General features: G+C 38.4%; 3 protein-coding genes across 4 annotated transcripts; all 3 read right to left on the bottom strand.

Moving 5' to 3' along the window:
* On the bottom strand, window positions 4,615-8,288 carry LOC109224106. Its single transcript, XM_019388691.1, has 3 exons — window positions 5,489-8,288; window positions 4,948-5,078; window positions 4,615-4,817 (listed from the first exon to the last, which is right to left on the bottom strand). The coding sequence occupies exons 1-3, from the start codon at window positions 5,612-5,614 to the stop codon at window positions 4,643-4,645; spliced, it is 432 nt and encodes a 143-aa protein (XP_019244236.1). The 5' UTR covers window positions 5,615-8,288; the 3' UTR covers window positions 4,615-4,642.
* Window positions 5,983-8,638, bottom strand: LOC109224496 (transducin beta-like protein 3). The gene is made up of 6 exons (XM_019389073.1): window positions 8,581-8,638; window positions 8,484-8,527; window positions 7,738-7,856; window positions 6,523-6,652; window positions 6,136-6,368; window positions 5,983-6,061 (listed from the first exon to the last, which is right to left on the bottom strand). The coding sequence occupies exons 1-6, from the start codon at window positions 8,636-8,638 to the stop codon at window positions 5,983-5,985; spliced, it is 663 nt and encodes a 220-aa protein (XP_019244618.1).
* LOC109224104 (replication protein A 70 kDa DNA-binding subunit A-like) lies at window positions 8,438-12,555 on the bottom strand. Of its 2 annotated transcripts, XM_019388690.1 has the most exons (3): window positions 12,107-12,555; window positions 9,000-11,198; window positions 8,438-8,879 (listed from the first exon to the last, which is right to left on the bottom strand). In XM_019388690.1, the coding sequence occupies exons 1-3, from the start codon at window positions 12,391-12,393 to the stop codon at window positions 8,759-8,761; spliced, it is 2,607 nt and encodes an 868-aa protein (XP_019244235.1). In that variant the 5' UTR covers window positions 12,394-12,555; the 3' UTR covers window positions 8,438-8,758. The 2 variants fall into 2 exon arrangements, with proteins under 2 accessions (XP_019244235.1, XP_019244234.1); XM_019388689.1 differs by having other exon boundaries at window positions 8,438-11,198; window positions 12,107-12,554.

Raw genomic sequence — 18,195 nt, 5'->3', positions numbered from 1 at the left:
ATTCAACATATTGTATTAATCTGTATTCAACATCTTGCATTCATATGGATTCAACAGGTTGCATTCACATTAATTTAACAGGTTGTACTCATCTGTATTTCAACAGGTTGTATTTATCTATATTTATTAGGTTGTATTTATCTGTATTCACCAGGTTATATTCACATATTTTCCACAGGTTTTTTTCATATGTATTTTACAGGTTGACTTCATATATATTTAGATGTATTTACATATATTAGAAGTCTATGAGACCTTTATACAATACATATTTAGACCTTCATATGTGTATAACAGATTGTATTAATATGTATTCAGGTGTATTTGAATACATGTATTTAATATTAAGAGATCATATACATTCCCTGATACGAAACGTCGTTTTGTATTTAGTTGTATTTATATGTATTAAAAAAAAGAATCAGTTCTGATGAATGAAATATTACATCTTTTTACAATACAATCATATCGTATGTATATAACAGATTGTATTCATCTGTATTCAGATGTATTCGAATACATATATTTAATATTCAGAGATCATATACCAACTATGTATTCAGATTGTATTCATCTGTATTCAGAGATCATGAATTAATATAATAGCCGTATTGTAATTATGTATTCAGATTAAATGCACCAACTAAATATATCCGGAATATATTCGCGAAAAAAGCCAACATGTAGCATTTCAAAATGTCACCAGAATCTATGGCAAATCGTTATAGCGTTAATACAAGTCAGAATGTGAACTGATTTCTACGTGGAGCATTTCTACAAGTACGCTTATTATGTCCTTCCTGCCCACATATACTACACGAATGTTGATTTTTCTTCTGCAACAATTCACTGAACGGCTTATCGCGCTGCTTCTTTGGTCTTTTAGGAGGTCTTTTCCATTTGGGTGGTAATACAACTTCATCTGATATATGTGCTGGTATATTCCGGTCCGGCAGCGGATACACGGGCACCTCATATGTCATTACAACAGACTTTGGTTTGTAATAGTCAGAGCAATAATCTTCTGGCATTAGAAACTTGCTCTTCAAGACAGCCCAAGCGTGTGGGCATGGTAATTCGTCGACTTGGACCGCCCACAACTGCATTTTCTCTCTAAGAGGCACACGGTGTAATGCCTTCCTTCATCGTTCACCGTATGCAAGTATTCAGTCAATGGCACCACCTACATTTAAACATAGACCTATTAGTTTGAATGATTTAAAAAAATAAATCATATATATATATATATATATATATATATATATATATATATAAAAATTAAATATGATTTTAATATAGAGTATTAAACTTTTATTTAGCTTTCAGAATGACAATATATATTAAATTAAAATACAAATGTATTAAATACAAACATATCTGTATATATAAAATACAAAGACATACAAGTATATACAGTTAAATACATTGAATGCCTTGGAATACATACTATATGCATGCTGGCAGAATATTAAAGAGGAGTCTTGACTGATGAATACTGTTATATACAATAACTATCTGCTTATGACATACATATGGTTAGAAACAAAACCATTATATACAACTAACGATACAATGAACATAAGTTATGTATTTCGAATAGTTGAAATTGTATCAGAAATAAATACACCTTGTACCAGGGCTAAATATAGGATACAATGACTTAAAAGAAAAGCAACTTACAGCCATTCGTGTAGACATTGCCTCATTCAAGGTAAGCATCTCCTGGTATTTTTTTCCCAAGTGTTGTGTATGTCTGCGAAGCTTCTTTCCGATTGCTGCAATTCCAACGTCTAAACATTTTCCTGACCTCTTCGAGGAAGTCGTATATTGGCAATTCCCTTGCTGACACAAGCGCGGCATTGATTGACTCAGCAATATTTGACGTCATTGTCCATCCTCTGTTAACAGGTGCATACAACCTAGCCCACTTTTCGTATCCAGCTAACTCCAACTATTCTTTCACCCTAATATCTACCTTCTCCACCTTCTCCATTAGACTGTCAAACTCAGTCTGTGCGTATGCTTTTGCCATCGAGAAGTATATCTTGCTCAACTTTGAATGACTCTTTCTGAATTTCTTATATACGTTGTTCCAAAGATGCCATATACAAGCAAAATGTGGTACTGTTGGATACACTCTTGATACAGACTTGATGATACTCTCGTTCCTATCTGAAACGATGCACATGTTTTCCCTCTCACCATATGCTTCCTTGAATTGCTCAAAGAACCACGTCCAAGCAGCATCGTTCTCTGAATCAATAACACCATATGCTAGTAGCAGTATATGACCTGTAAAGACAATTGCATACATATTATAAATATGTATTTCAGTCTTTAATATGTAGTAATATTATCATATTTTATTATAATCCTCATACTCACCTGCACCATCCAACGTGCTGGCAGAGACAAAAGTCCCAGTGTAATACGATTTTAGGTGGCTTCCATCCACAACCACAATGCTCTACATTGGTCGAACCCCTTTATAAAGGCATACAAGGATATATACACATACATGAACTCATTTTGTGGGGATTTTACCATTCTAATGTGAACCAGGATATGTCATATCCATTGTATACAAGTATCCTGGTAATTTATTGTATGAATCAGCCGGTTCACCCCTCAAAAAATTCATTGCCTTTTCTTTAGCCCGTCACGCCAACATGTAACTAACATCCACACCAGAATCTGATTTTACATCATCAATTATATCCTTTGGGGTGTATTTTCTCTTATGATTAGTAAGCTTGGACCTAATCATACCACCTATAAGACTGCTAGTTGCTTGACGTTGCTCATACACCTTATCCTTCAACGGACATGTATGCTTATCATCAAACTTCACTTTGAACATTTGTGATTTGTTAATGCTAGATGCCTTAAACCTCCATTCACAATCCTCGGACATACATAATAATGTATAGCTGCAAATAATTTTTTCGGAATATATACGATGAGTATAAATGATTAACAATTAACTAATATAATGCGAATACATTGTTACAAATATATACATTATTATAAAATACACACATATACATGTGAATAAGACTATATATATACACATTTAAATACGTATAAATACATCTAAAAACAAACATAGAAAGCCACTGTAATATATTATTTAATACAGGTGTATCTACGTTAATGCAAAGTCATTAATATACATCCAAATTCATCTGAATACATATAAATAAGAATTCTACTATCAATATAATATATAATTATATATATACAACCACATACATATAAATACATTCACGAACATCATGTGAAAGTCACTGTAATTAGTATTCATCATTAAAATACCCGACAAATACATGTATACCGTATTCACGTTAATAATTATTATATGTTTAATATTTTGAAAGTTATGTAAATATACCCAAGCAAACCTAAATACATCTAAATACAACTTAAACATACTGCCATGGAAACAATATACAAATTCACACTCACTTTACATAATAATAAATTTGAATATAACTTGACGTTTAACAAGTTGCAGTCAATAACAATCAAACCTGATAGCATTAGACCTATCAACCCGGAATTGAAATCTTTCAGATATTGCATAATGCTCCATCACCTCTCTCAATGTAGCCTTATCCTTATATACTAGTCCAGCCATAATTTCTCTTTGATTAGTTTTTAAAATAATCAAATTCGTGTCCAATTCGAACACCTCAATTGGTTCTCTTGAGTTGAAAGACTCGATAGCAAGTGTATAATCTATATCAAAATTACACCTTTGATTTGCTTCGTCAATTTGCACAATGTCGCCCAGAATTAAACTTCCTCCAGCTACAACATCTTTGTCAATTGTAGTTATGCACAAAGGATACATCCTGAATTCTCTGTTCACTTTTTTTAACTCTACATACACCCTATAACTCATGTCGTTACGTATTTTCATTGGCGTGCAATTTCCATCTACTTTGTATTCGATTTTGATTGACTTTGATCGCAAATCTATGTCGAGTTGTTTAGAAATCGAAGAAACCAAATCATTATACGATACTTCTTTATTACTATCCCCTGAATCAAATAATCGACATAGTCCCTCTCACTGTTCCACTTGCCAGAATGACACAGCAAAACTGTTAAACTTACCATATGTAATTGGTTGACCGATTCTATATATGAATGTATCAATTCTCTATTTTATTTATTGAACACAAAAGCATACACGAAAAAAAACAGAAAAGGGAAGAAACAGACTATAGGCAATGCTATGTTTTGATGTATATAACGTTTAAGGAAAAAAATCAGATTATTCGCGTAAAAAACGATTATGGGTGATGTAATTGGATTAGTTGAGTTATATATGGAGTCTATTATGTTTTTATACACTTCCCGCTAAAAAAAATCTGAATAGACTTGAAATTGCACAGTTTATGTTACAACATAAAGTCGAATACAGTCACATACACCCACATACATTCGTCTATCCAGCTGTAGCCCCATATTTTTCGCCGACTTTTGCATTCGTCTATCCAGTTGTAGCCCCGTGTTTCGCGCCGACTTTTGCTACTGTATTCATGAATAAAGTAGCTTAAATACATCAAATACACTCTAAAAAAAGACCGAAAACATAGCTATAGAAAGTAATATATTAAATGGTAGCTACAACTAGCTAATAACCACTAAACAATAGTGGTTTGTGAAAAATTCCCAAAAAACAAGCTGTGCAATATGATATAATCTTTGTCTTCGTGTTCCATTCCTTGACATATTCCCAAAGCAAATAGACCTTTTCTTTAGAAAGAGCCTCAAGTGCTTTTCCTAACTGATCTCCAGCATCTCTCTCCCTGACAAGAGCTAGATGTCAGACAAAAGTAGTGATACAATAGCATTTACATAAGCTATCAAATAACCAAAAAGGGAAGACAAATTTAAAACCATCACTTTCAAAAAAAAAAAAGGAGAAATCCGGACTACCTGTTGATTTCACCAAATATATCTAGAAGGTCATGCGGTCTTCGACGCTCCAATGCTATCTGGATGGCTCTGGTGTAGTCAGCATATATTAAAGCATTTTTTAACTCCTGACCCCGTAGAATGCCTTCCTCCTGCACGGGCAACATAATATTATCACATGAAAGTTCTGTAGTAATTATACAGTATAATTAAACGAAATAATAGCTAATAGCACCTAATTAACTAATCCATGATATTCATAATATGCCTGTAAACCCATAAGGTAGGGGTAAAGTCTGCGTACACACTACACTCCCCAGACCCCACAGTGTGGGATATTAATGGGTATGTTGTTGCTGTTGCCTGTAAACCCATAGGCATCTTAAATTATTGCGGAACTAGTTCTCAAATTCCCTTGAAGATTTTAGCAAACAGCACATAACAAGGTTATACCGTTAATCAAGTAAACTAACAGCACGCATTACAAACTTAAACGCCCATAAAACATCTTTTCTGCCACAGAAACTAATGCCTTCGTAGAATTATAATTATCAAGTAATACCAAACAATTGCTGTTCGATGAATATGATTTCAGATACACTTCTTTACGAAAAGCTTCCTCTTTATCTAAAGCTGTTGAGTCATGCCACGGATTGATCACCATATCACCACCGCCAGTTGCAAGCATTTCTGTTTTCTTACCAATAGCAAGGGCCCATATCTAGATTGACAGTTAGAGGGGAAAACAGCATTTAATTATCCTTTGTGTGGAAAATATATGTCAAGAAGATGTAAGCCAAATGCAAATGACAGTTGTAAAATTTATTCATTTAATCTTTTGTGATGCAGTCAAATGTCACTACATTAATGGCAACCATAGCAGCACTCAAGAACCAAATTAACTGTGCTCAAGTCGGCTCATTAATTTAGATCAACTAGTTTTTCCAGGATGGAGAGACAAAAGGATAGCTCTATTATAAGAGAATAGATATTTAAATTAAATAACTTAAATACTTGATCGGCTTATCCTCATGTTGGTCATATGTTGCAATACACTCATTGGTCTTTAACTGTCCACAACTTCACCAAACCACCAGCACCTGGAGAGACGTTCATATCTTTTAGCAAAAGTAGGCTATGAGAAACAGAAAAAACAACACAATGAAGCTATAATGGCCTCGGGATGTCATGTTACCACAAGAAACAAACTGGGTTCCACGGGTAAGAAACGATGCTCTTAACACACTTGATGCATGCCCTTCAAATGTTTTAAGACATGATCCATCAGATATGGCCCATATCTTTATGGTCTTATCTCCGGAAGCTGTCATCACGCATGGATCAACTGGAGAAAACTCCACAGACCATATCCCCCTTTTATGCCCTTTCAGTGTAACCACTGACACTAGGTCTGGAAGTCTCCATATGCAGGTGGTGCGATCCTAGTAAAATATGACGAAATTGGACGAGAATAAAAAATATACAAGCAAAGATGCAAAGTCGTCTCCTTTGGCAGCGTTTTACGCCAAGATTTAATAAGATGTCTCAATGTTTCAAACCTGGGAACCACTAAACAAGACTGTCACTTGGTGCTACTGCCAAAGAGTTGATATCCTTGTCATGTGCTGCTACAACTGCTTTCGCTTTCAGAGTTATAATTTCTTCATTGTTGCCGGAGACACCGTCCATATTCCATATCTTGAGAGTATGGTAAAAGATATAACTTCTAGAAAATATGATAAAAGAAACATTTAGATTAATTTGTGTTAGGATTTCTAGAGAAGAATCGAGTCTTAGGACGATGAACAGGAAAATCTAAACCTATTGTCATCGAATTTCCCTTCCATTTGTTTGAGCTCTTAGATCGACCTATTTTGAGTATAATTCAGCTCGTTAAAGGGAGATTGAACCTTAGAGCTCAATGTAAGAGAGAACTTTGATCTTTCAGAAAGCAAACTTATTCTAGAGTAACATAAATAACAGAACAGAAAGCTATCAATAAAATAAAATCAAATACTTAATTTAATTGACTCTCCTTCAGCCATAAGTCTTGCCTACCAATGCGTCTACAAAAGTTTGCTTCAGCAATCATCATTAACAGATTTTGAAGCCTCAAAAAAATACGATTTAAGGCTAAATAATAAATTGTTCACAGACACAAAGGCGATTTTTATCTTATTTGCACCCAACCAGTAAAATAAGTATCAACTCAAGTCAGCAGAACCAAGGGAAAACTCGATTCAGCACTAAATCTTATTCGTGGTACTTAATACGAATATCAAGCAAGCAGAAGCATCAGAGTAGCATAATTAGATTAAAAAGAAAAAGAAAGAGGAGCACTGTAATTCAGAAGAGAATTATTACCAAAGTATCTAGGAGATAAATGGGCTCATTCAAGGGCCAAACGATAGCATAAATATTCACAGAGATTTGATCAATCCACTTTACAACATGGAGGCTTGAACCACTAAAACAATTTTTAGGAGATCGGACAGTCAAGTCACATTTCACCTGTATTTCTTTAGGCAATATTTTTTGCAACGCATAATAGTTTTAGTTGTAATGGACAACAGTCATGGCAAAGACTCTATTATCAACTATATTCTAAGAAGCACGGGATCTCGAAACTTCGCCTTTACAAATTCCTAATCGTGAGCCGAAATTCAAAACTGATGTTAAACATAGACTTCTAGGACACATAATTTTGATTCCTGAAATGTAGTTTGGAAAAGATGCCGGCCCCCACAAGTTTATACAGGCATATGCAGAAGAAGAATATGCTCACTGCAGAGTTCAGGGATAATCACTTACCTACTACCACTCACGAAGAAGTTTCGTTGCTTCTTTGAAAAAGCAACAGCACCAACGGCTCCCATGTGACCTATGCCTACGCCAACACAAGCCTTGTTTTCGCAATCCCATAACCTAACCTATGGAAACACCAGAATTAAGAATAGCAGAAAAAATTAGTTTTAATCTTGAATAGTGATGTAAAATCTTGGTAAACCAGCACATAAGAGAAAGGGAATCGGCATACATCAAATGCTGCATATTTGTCTAAAGAGCAGAAAGAAATATGACATACTTACATTGTTGTCCTTGCTCCCCGTTACTATAAGTGTTCTTCCAGAACTTGATACACAGGTATCAAGACACAAAATACCATCAGTGTGCCCAGAGAAACATAAGAGCACGACATTGATTCAAGATCGTAATAAAACCATTGCAGATGGATGGTAAAACAAGGCCAGATTACTGACCTTTTGCACCTTTCAGATGCAGCCACAGAACACCTACTACTTAACAGAAACTATTTTGTCGGATAATAGGTAGGTGAGAGCCTTGAGGATTTAATAAAATCCGAACTATACGTTAAAAGAAATACACTGTTCATCTCTCACTGTCATAATAATTGGTCAATACCAGAATCACTTATGAGTGCTATCGAATATGAAGCTTATTACCCAACTATTAGGTATTCAAGACATGAATACAGACGACACATCACAGATGAAAAAAGATACATAACATTAATATAGCAGTCTACACTATAACACAGGAATTTTGCTCTTAAAAGGACGAAACCACAAAGACAGATTACCTAAAAAGAACAATAAAAGAGATCAAGAAAAACTTAAACAGGAAATAATTTACAGGGAAGAGCAAAAACATGTTGCTCCTCAAAACTGAGGACAACTTTAAGCCCAGGCATTCAGGAACAATAGCACAAAATTTCAGCCCCAAGTAGTCACTGTATAGAAAGAAGGCAAAATGCAAGCGTCAAGAAGCTTTCTCTAAAGCAGAAGATGATCCATATATGCTCAAAGGTTGATCAAAATCCACCAACACGTTGCCGCGGAGGATTCCCATATCTTCCAGGAGTCATGTTATTGGCAGCGGGTGCACTGCTTACACCTGGGCAATCTCTTGCCCAATGTCCAAACTGATGGCATTTATAACACTCACCGGAAGCACCACCACTGCTCATTCCTGAAGCAGGGGTCATGTTATTGGCAGGGGGTGCATTGCTTACACCTGGGCAATCTCTTGCCCAATGTCCAAACTGATGGCATTTATAGCACTCACCGGAAGCACCATCACTGCTCATTCCTGACGTTCCCCTATTGCCAAAGCCACCTCCATATGCCTGGCCCTGACCACTCATGATGCTTGGACAGTTTGAAGCACTATGGCCTGTTCCACCACAACTATTACAGCTCATATACATGCCTGTAGAACCAGGTGGAGCAAACTGTGAGCCAGTAAACTTATTTCCGTATTGACCTTGCTGATTTCCCTGCAGTCCACTTTCTCTGCTGATACTGCTATTGCTGCCACCATAATTTGCAACAGGATTCATCGGTTCTATGGTTCTACTCCCAAATCCAGCATTACCATACCCTGAAGTTGGAGTTGTATCATCTGTCTTAGGAGGCAGAGTACTGGATTCCAGCCCATTGTTCTTGTCTATCAAATCCAACAGAAACCGGATCTCTGATTGGAAGTTCAGCTTCTCTGCTTTGACCACTGTTGACTTAACGCGCTGTTCATCGCTAAACATCTCTTCTTTCACTTTCAATTTGAAGATAAATTTGTTGAATAAGACATTACGCATGATATCTGTAAATCTATCATCATCCTGCCCCTCATATTTTAGGAAATACAGTTCTTTTGCAGAGACACCCATGATCTGGTCACCACATTCCTGAAATGCAGTAACCCAGGTTAAGCCAGTATGGTCCTGAATCTGGAACTGAAGAATGTACCTATATTCGCATTCATCAACAGTCTGATCACACCTGTCACACCGCCATTTCCCATCCCCATTATTTGTCACTTTTTTGTTGCACTGTCGATCTCCTATCATGAGGGGACAGGCAGGATAGCAAAAATTCTCACCCTTTATAAATGTAACAGTGGCACTTATTGTGATCCAATCTGGTTTCTCGGAAGTGCCCAATCGTTCATCTTTGATTTGAGATATAGTTTTTCGCACATCTGTCCGACCAATGCTGCTCACTTCTCGGGAAAGAGATACTGATGGCGTGTTCTTTCCCTCCCTCTCAAACCATGCCTTCAGTTTTAGAGCTTCAGGAAAATCTGGTTCTGTAAACAACTTGCTTGTAGATATAGTACTTACAGATTTGCCATTAAAATCATTTACTCTACCAGCTTTGACTGCCAAAACAGGGGAAGCTCCAGAATCACACATACTTTGAAGTGTTTGACCTTCTGCATTGCAGAAATTTCCCCACAAAGTTAATTCAACACTTTTGCCAGACATATCCTTCAGCTGGAGAACTCTTCTCTGAGTTTCTGTACCATTTTTCCTCATTATTGAGCTAGATGGACTTATTGAAGACACCACACCAATCACATCTACCACACTATTGTTCTCCAAGGCCTCAATATCACTGATTGGCCGAAAATGAAATTGTTGCTGAGGAATAGTCCTGTCATCCTCAAAACAAGGTTGAACCACTGATGTGCTCTCGAGCATAATTTCATGGTCATTTGGAAGGTGATTGTAAGCTTTCTGAGCTGGTCTCAAGCTACCCTTGGAAATCAAATACACTCTACCTGGCTCAATCTGGCCGTAAAATTGGTCAGCTACAGAGTTAAAGCATGTTACTCTTATTTCTCCTCCATCAGAATCAATAAGATCAAAAGAGAATACTTTTCCATCACCCCTTTGATTGTTGTAGTGTCTGAGTTCTGCCTTAGCAGTAACCCTGGCCTTGATAGTCCATCGACCCTGATATGGATTGAGAGCAGCAATTGGAACAATCCTCGGCGGTGCTTCGTTCTTGGCTATAGGTCCTCTGTTTGAGTACAACGGTGGTGGCTGCTGATAAGAAGACTGAGGATGCTGCTGATAAGAAGGCTGAGGTGGCCGCACATAATTATTCGTCGGAGCCCGTGAAATCGCTGGACCAGATTCTGCTTTGGGGTAAAGGGGTGCACTTGTTGAACTATATCTTCCAGAGTCAATATTACCAGCAGAGGAAGTATTATAACCAATGCTATGGTTTGACTCAGGAGATCGCATCCCTCCAGGCATATTTGGTCTTGGAGCTGAGCTTGAAGTAGCTGAAACAGCAGTAAAGGATTGAGGGCTGCCACTTAAACCACCTGATTGATTGGTGGAAGGCTGAAGTGGGGCAGCTGGCCGAGGCACTGAAGGACTAATACCATTTGGGAGATAATGCTTTGGTTCTCCAATGGTATCACATGTCTCATGTAAAATATCTAATTCAATGACGATGATGATCCTGTTTGAAGAATTAGACAAGAAAAATCAATAAACAAACACTGAAAGCTACAAGTATGATTTTCAAAGACACTTACAAAAAATGAAGTGTGTGTATATATAGTTTCTTATTGGAAAGTGTAGCTGGAAATTACTGGCATGCTGGGGTTGCAGGTCAGCTGTTTGCTAATTATTTTTGAAAGAGCCAATCTCAGAAAGCTCATCATACAAAAGTGTCATCCACTCACCTTAGAGGAAAAATTAACAATTAGGGTCTAACTATACACATATAAGCTGTGCTTCAAATCACAGCACTGTCACTAGAGGAAAAGCCAATCTACAAACCTAAAAAGTTGCAACACCAACTGCAGGAGCAAAGCATATACACAGAACTGCACCATATACACATTTAAGGAACCCTGTTATAATAGGAAAAAGTTTACCATATACACAGAAGTTTAAACCCAAGTTGAGCCTATTCTTAATTAGGTTTATAAAGCAATCCTAGGTAACTAAGCTATAAGCAAGCACGCAACAACACCCCCTAATAACGATCAACAAAAAAGAAAGAGTCCACCACTCTCCCACGATTTTTGAGTTTATAAGGTAAAGAAGATAAAAACAAATTCACAGACACAAATTATTGAACAGAATCACCTTTTTTCTCCCATTGCTTTGACCGTCCTAAGCAATACGGGAGTTCGTGCTAAAATTTGCGCATGCAAATAACAACAGCGAATTAAATAAAAAGTATAAGCAATTGATTTTATCAAACCTAATAATCATATATATCTCCAAGCAAAAATACACAGTTCTTGTGGCAAAGCATCTTAATGTAAAAACTCACTCAAGGTGCACATATGCAATTCGAAATTTCAAGCATTTATATCATATAAATTGACAAAATTGAAGGAAAATCAGAGAAATTACATTCGATTTTGGATGTTATTACAAACGAACTGATTCATCTGAATAATAGATCCTTTTTGAATCTGTTGAGACCGAATAAGATCGTTTTTTTGAGTAGCTAACATCCCTTGCTGAAGAAACTCCCCGTCCGATAAAAGAATCCGGTAGCGTTCGTTATTGTTATTTTGATTCTGAGTGTTCACTAACCGAATATCCGTGATTTGTAACACCGGTTTAAAATCCTCCGAATGTGCTTCGCCGTTCGTTAAAATCGCTATCGCACCTTCCGTCAAGTTTATCGGCGGCATTTTTTCCGGCGAAAAACTTTTTTCTTCGAGAAACTGACAGAGAAAAAGAAAGAGTGAGTTGAAAGTGAAGCGGAAGAGCTTTTCAAAACCCTAAAAAAGGAAGCGGGAGAGAATAGAACTGAGCGGGCGCGAAACTGAAATAAAGGAGGGAGGGGGGGGGGGGGGGACGCTCTTTTTTTGTGATGTGGGTAATGACAGGATTGGCCTTTTGTTCGCCGCTTGAGGCTTCTGAGAGAAGCTTGGAACTTTTGATCGGAGGTTCTACAGAGTAGAGTAATTAATAACTGCAGAGGAAGCCACAAGTTTTTTAAGTTTAGCGATTTAGACTATCAGGTTTTAAAAAGAAGGAAATGAACCACACAAGTAAACTAAAGCAAAACAAGTCGTGGAATTTGCTGGCACTTCAACTAATTTTACGAGGTACGCGCTATCTCCTACTAGCACAAGTTAATATACTTTTAGTCTACTAGTGTACTTTAATTTAGGCTTATATTTAATAATAGTAGACATTTGATTTTGGTTTTATATTTAGCAAATACTAGTATACTACTCCCTCCGCCCCAATTATTGAAGCTGGCACTGTTTACCTAGGCACAAATTTTATAGGTTTAAATTATTTTTAAATATAAAAATACAATATTTTTTAAGAATAAATTAAACAGGAAAGTGTGTCATATATATGGGGAATATATATAGTGACAAATAGTAATGCCTTAAGAAAGGAAAATTATTTTGGGTGAAGTGTTGTTTACTATTAATTACGCTACAACTCTTTTATGTATATTTGTTTGTTTGTTTAGGTCATCTCATTTCTCTTCTTCAAACACTAGCCCCGGTGCTTGACTCAAATCAGGGGTTAGAGAAGAATAGGCAAAGATGATGTATTGTGTCCATGGTGTTTGTGTTTTTTTAGTGGTGGATAAGAATAAAAGAAGAGGCCATGTAGTGGGTGTGAGAGACGATGATATTGCGGTATTTCAGTGATAGAGATGATGGATGGAAGATTCAAAATTGTTATGTCATTTGGGCTGACCAATGCCCCAGCAGCCTTCATGCATTTGATGCACAGTGTATTCCGGCCATATCTTGACCCGTTCGTCATTGTCTTTATTGATAATATTCTGGTATACTCCCGGAATCGGGAAGATCATGAGCAGCACCTGAGGACTGTGCTTCAGACTTTGAGAGAAAAGAAGTTATATGCAAAGTTCTCGAAATGTGAGTTTTGGTTGGATTCCGTGGCATTCTTGGGTCACGTGGTATCTAGTGAGGGGATAAAGGTGGATCTGAAGAAAGTGCAAGCAGTTCAGAGTTGGCCCAGACCATCCTCAACGACAAAGATCCGTAGTTTTCTTGGCTTGGCGGGTTACTACCGTCGATTTGTTGAGGGGTTTTCATCTATTGCAGCATCTATGACCAGGCTGACCCAGAAGGGTGCTCCGCTCCATTAGACGGAAGAGTGTGAGGCGAGCTTTCAAAAGCTCAAGACAGCTTTGACTACAGCCCCGGTTTTGATATTGCCTACAAGTTCGGGGTCTTATGCTGTCTATTATGATGCCTCGAGGATTGGCCTTGGAGCAGTATTGATGCAGGACGGTATGGTGATTGCCTATGCGTCCAGACAATTGAAGGTACATGAGAAGAATTATCATGTTCATGATCTCGAGTTAGCTGCTATTGTTCACGCCTTGAAGATCTGGCGTCATTATTTGTACGGTGTGCCTTGTGAGATTTATACTGACCACCGGAGTTTGCAGCATCTGTTCAAGCAGAATGACCTTAATTTGCGTCAGAGGAGATGGCTAGAGCTGCTGAAGGACTATGATATCACTATTTTGTATCACCCGGGCAAGGCCAATGTGGTGGCCGATGCTTTGAGCCGCTGGGCAGAGAGTTTGGGGAGTTTAGCTTATTTACCAGCAGCGGAGAGGCCCTTGGCGATGGATGTTCAGGCCTTAGCCAGTCAGTTTGTGAGGTTGGATCTTTCGGAGCCCAGTCGGGTTCTAGCTTGCGTGGTCTCTCGGTCTTCCTTGTTTGATCGTATCCGGGAGCGTCAGTTTGATGACCCTCATTTGCTTGTCCTTAAGGACAAGGTTCTGCATGGCGATGCCAGAGATGTGACTATCGGTGATGACAGGGTATTGAGGATGCAGGATCGAGTTTGTGTACCCAATGTTGATGGGCTTCGAGAGTTGATTCTAGAGGAGGCCCATAGTTCGCGGTATTTCATCCATCCGGGTGTCGCGAAGATGTACTAGGATTTGAGACAGCACTATTGGTGGAGGCGGATGAAGAAAGATATAGTTGGATTTGTAGCTTGGTGCCTCAATTGTCAGCAGGTGAAGTATAAGCACCAGAGGCCGGGTGGATTGCTTCAGCAGATAGAGATTCCGGAGTGGAAGTGCGAGCGGATCACCATGGACTTCGTAACTAGGCTCCCACGGACTTTGAGGAAGTTCGATGCCATTTGGGTGATTGTGGATCGGCTGACCAAGTCTGCGCATTTCATTCCTGTGTGTACTACCTATTCTTCGGAGCGGCTGGCGGAGATTTATATCCGGGAGATTGTTCGTCTACATGGTATTCCAGTTTCCATCATTTCAGATAGAGGTACTCAGTTCACATTACAGTTCTGCAGGACCGTACAGCATGAGTTAGGTACTCAGGTGGAGTTGAGTACAACATTTCACCCTCAGACGGACGGACAGTCCGAGCGCACTATTCAGATTCTTGAGGATATGCTCCGTGCGTGTGTGATTGAGTTTGGAGGGTCTTGGGATCAGTTCTTGCCATTGGCGGAGTTTGCCTACAACAACAGTTACCAGCCCAGCATTCAGATGGCACCGTGTGAGGCTTTATATGGTAGGCGGTGTAGATCCCCGGTGGGTTGGTTTGAGCCGGGCGAGGCTAGATTATTGGGCGCATACTTGGTTCAGGATGCTTTGGAGAAGGTTAAGGTGATTCAGGATAGACTCCGTACAGCCCAGTTCAGACAGAAGAGTTACGCGGACCGGAAGGTTCTGATATTTCCTATATGGTTGGAGAGGGGGTCCTGCTTCGAGTTTCGCTTATGAAGGGCGTCGTTATGAGATTTGGGAAGAAAGGGAAGTTGAGTCCGAGGTTTATATGCCCCTTGGTGGAACCTAAAATAGATGTTGATGGTGTGAGAGAATGTGAAGGAATGACAGCTGGACAAGTTAGTGGGAGCAGTCAGCCAGCTGTCACCGGTTAGTTAGAGTAGTTAAGGTAGTTAGCACTAGTTAATTGGGGGATTAAGTTAGTGGGCAATTGTAAATGTATATATATGTGATGTATATCAGATTTTACATACACTTTCAATATACTAGAAACTTCCTCTCTCATTATTCTCTCTGATATTCATCATCTTTACTGTAAGCTCGATTCATTCATTGGAGCCTCCATTAATGGAGAATGAGCTGTGACTGAGATCAGCTTAACTCACATGGTATCAGAGCAATCGATACTGGTTGCTTCTTAGCTGAATAATTCTGTGTTTGTGTGGTACAAATTCTTGCTCAAAGTCCAGTGATGGCAGAGGAGAAAATTGATCACACTCATCCTTTGTTTCTGCATCCTTCTGATATGGCGAAGGACGATGCGAATTGCTCTTCAAGCTAAGCGAAAGCTAGGTTTTGTAACTGGTACATGTAAGAAGGAGACTTTTAAGAAGGAATTACCTGAGGAATGGGAGACATGCAATGCGATTGTGCTCTCATGGATCATGAACAATGTATCAACAAACCTAGTTAGTGAAATAGCTTATGCATTAGATGCGCACCTAGTTTCGGTAGACATGAAGGAGAGATTTGATAAGGTGAATCGAGTTCGAATTTTTCAATTACACAGAGAAATTGCAACAATTTTGCAGGGAACTGACTCTGTTGACTCCTATTTCACTAGACTGAAGGAAATGTGGTCGGAGTATGATGCCTTAGTTCCCACGCCAGGTTGTGAGTGTGCTAAACCAAAAGACTACATTGAGCACCTTCATCGTCAAAGGCTGCTTCAATTTCTCAGTGGTCTGAATGAGACCTATGAACAAGCAAGGAGGCAGATTTTGATGAAAACGAGCCAACCTTGAATCAAGCTTATGCGTTGATAATTGAGGATGAAAGCCAAAGGTCAAATCCGTATCTAGCCTTGGGAGTCAGAAGAGATCCTATTGCTATGCAGGCTGGACAAGGACAAGGTTACAAAGGAAAAAGACATTCATAAAATGTGACTATTGTAAGATGACTGGTCATTTGAAGGAAAAGTGCTACAAGTTGATAGGGTATCCTGCAGATTTCAATGCTAAGAGGAAAGTTGTGGCCAATTATGCAACTAACAATGCTGATCATGAGGAACATGCACATGTAGCTGGTGGTAAAGCACACAATGATGGTCCTGCAGGAGGGCACTTCTTTACTGAGAACTAATACAAACAAATTCTGGATATGCTGAATAAGGATACCACAATTCCACAAGTCAACATAGCAGGTATTGCTACTGCACTAATGACTGATAATCCTTGTAAAGAATGGATAGTTGATTCTGGTGCAACTCATCACATAGCTGCTTCCCTAGATATATTACATTCTAAAACTAGTTGAAAATTGGTAGTGACCAAGTTCATTTACCTACTGGTGAGAAGACAAATATATCTCATATTGGTAGTGCAACATTTCTTAAGGATATGGAGATTAAGAATGTGCTATATGTTCCTGACTTCAAATTTAATTTGTTGTCTGTGTCAAAACTCACAAAGGAACTCAGTTGCTCTGTCCACCTCTATCCTGACTTCTGTGTGTTTCAGGACCTTTGGAGTGGCAGGGTGAGGGGGATTGGTAAGGAAATGGGAGGCCTGTATGTGGTGAAGGATGAGCACATTGCTAGAAGATTGAGGCAAGCATCAGTTGCAGTAGTCCAGAAACCAGCAGTAGATGGCATTCTTTGGCACAAAAGATTAGGTCACACCTCTGTTAGTACAATGAAAAACATAGATTTCTTACAGCTTAATGATCTAGATGATAATAAAGACTGTTCTGTATGTCCATTAGCTAAGCAGAGCAGACTAGTTTTTCCTAGAAGTGTTACAAGAAGTAGTGGTCCTTTACAGCTTTTACACATGGATGTTTGGGGACCATACAAGTTTCCCACATATGATAGAAAATATTACTTTCTTACAGTTGTGGATGATTGTTCCAGGTACACTTGGGTACATTTGCTGCAGTTGAAAAGTGATGTAATAGTTGTGTTACAGAAGTTTCTCTCTATGCTAAGAACACAATTTGATGTAGCTGTTAAAACTGTTAGAACTGATAATGGAGGAGAGTTCTTTAGCAAACAGTGCATTGATTTGTTTGAACATTATGGTATTGTACATCAAAGTAGTTGTGCATACACTCCCCAACAGAATGGGATAGTTAAAAGAAAACATAGACATATACTAGATACAGCAAGGGCCCTAAAATTTCAGGCAAATATACCAACTAAATACTGGGGAGAATGTATCATTACTGCTGTTTACATCATAAATAGGCTGCCTTCTATCATTTTGCAAGGCAGATCACCATATGAACTTCTACATCATCAGAAGCCTTCTCTTGAGCACTTAAGAGTCTTTGGCTGCCTATGTTATGCCACAACTATGTTACATGACAACAAGTTCTCAGCAAGAGCCAAATCTGCTGTGCACATGGGATATTCAGACACACAAAAGGGCTACAAGCTCTTGGACCTTGCAACTAATCATTTTTTTGTATGCAGGGATGTTGTTTTCAAAGAGCATATTTTTCCATT

The sequence above is a fragment of the Nicotiana attenuata genome, chromosome 3 (genome assembly GCF_001879085.1).
Source record: "Nicotiana attenuata strain UT chromosome 3, NIATTr2, whole genome shotgun sequence".
Taxonomy (NCBI): domain Eukaryota; kingdom Viridiplantae; phylum Streptophyta; class Magnoliopsida; order Solanales; family Solanaceae; genus Nicotiana; species Nicotiana attenuata.
Note: the sequence above shows the minus strand (reverse complement) of the source record. Positions and strands in the feature narration are given on the sequence as shown.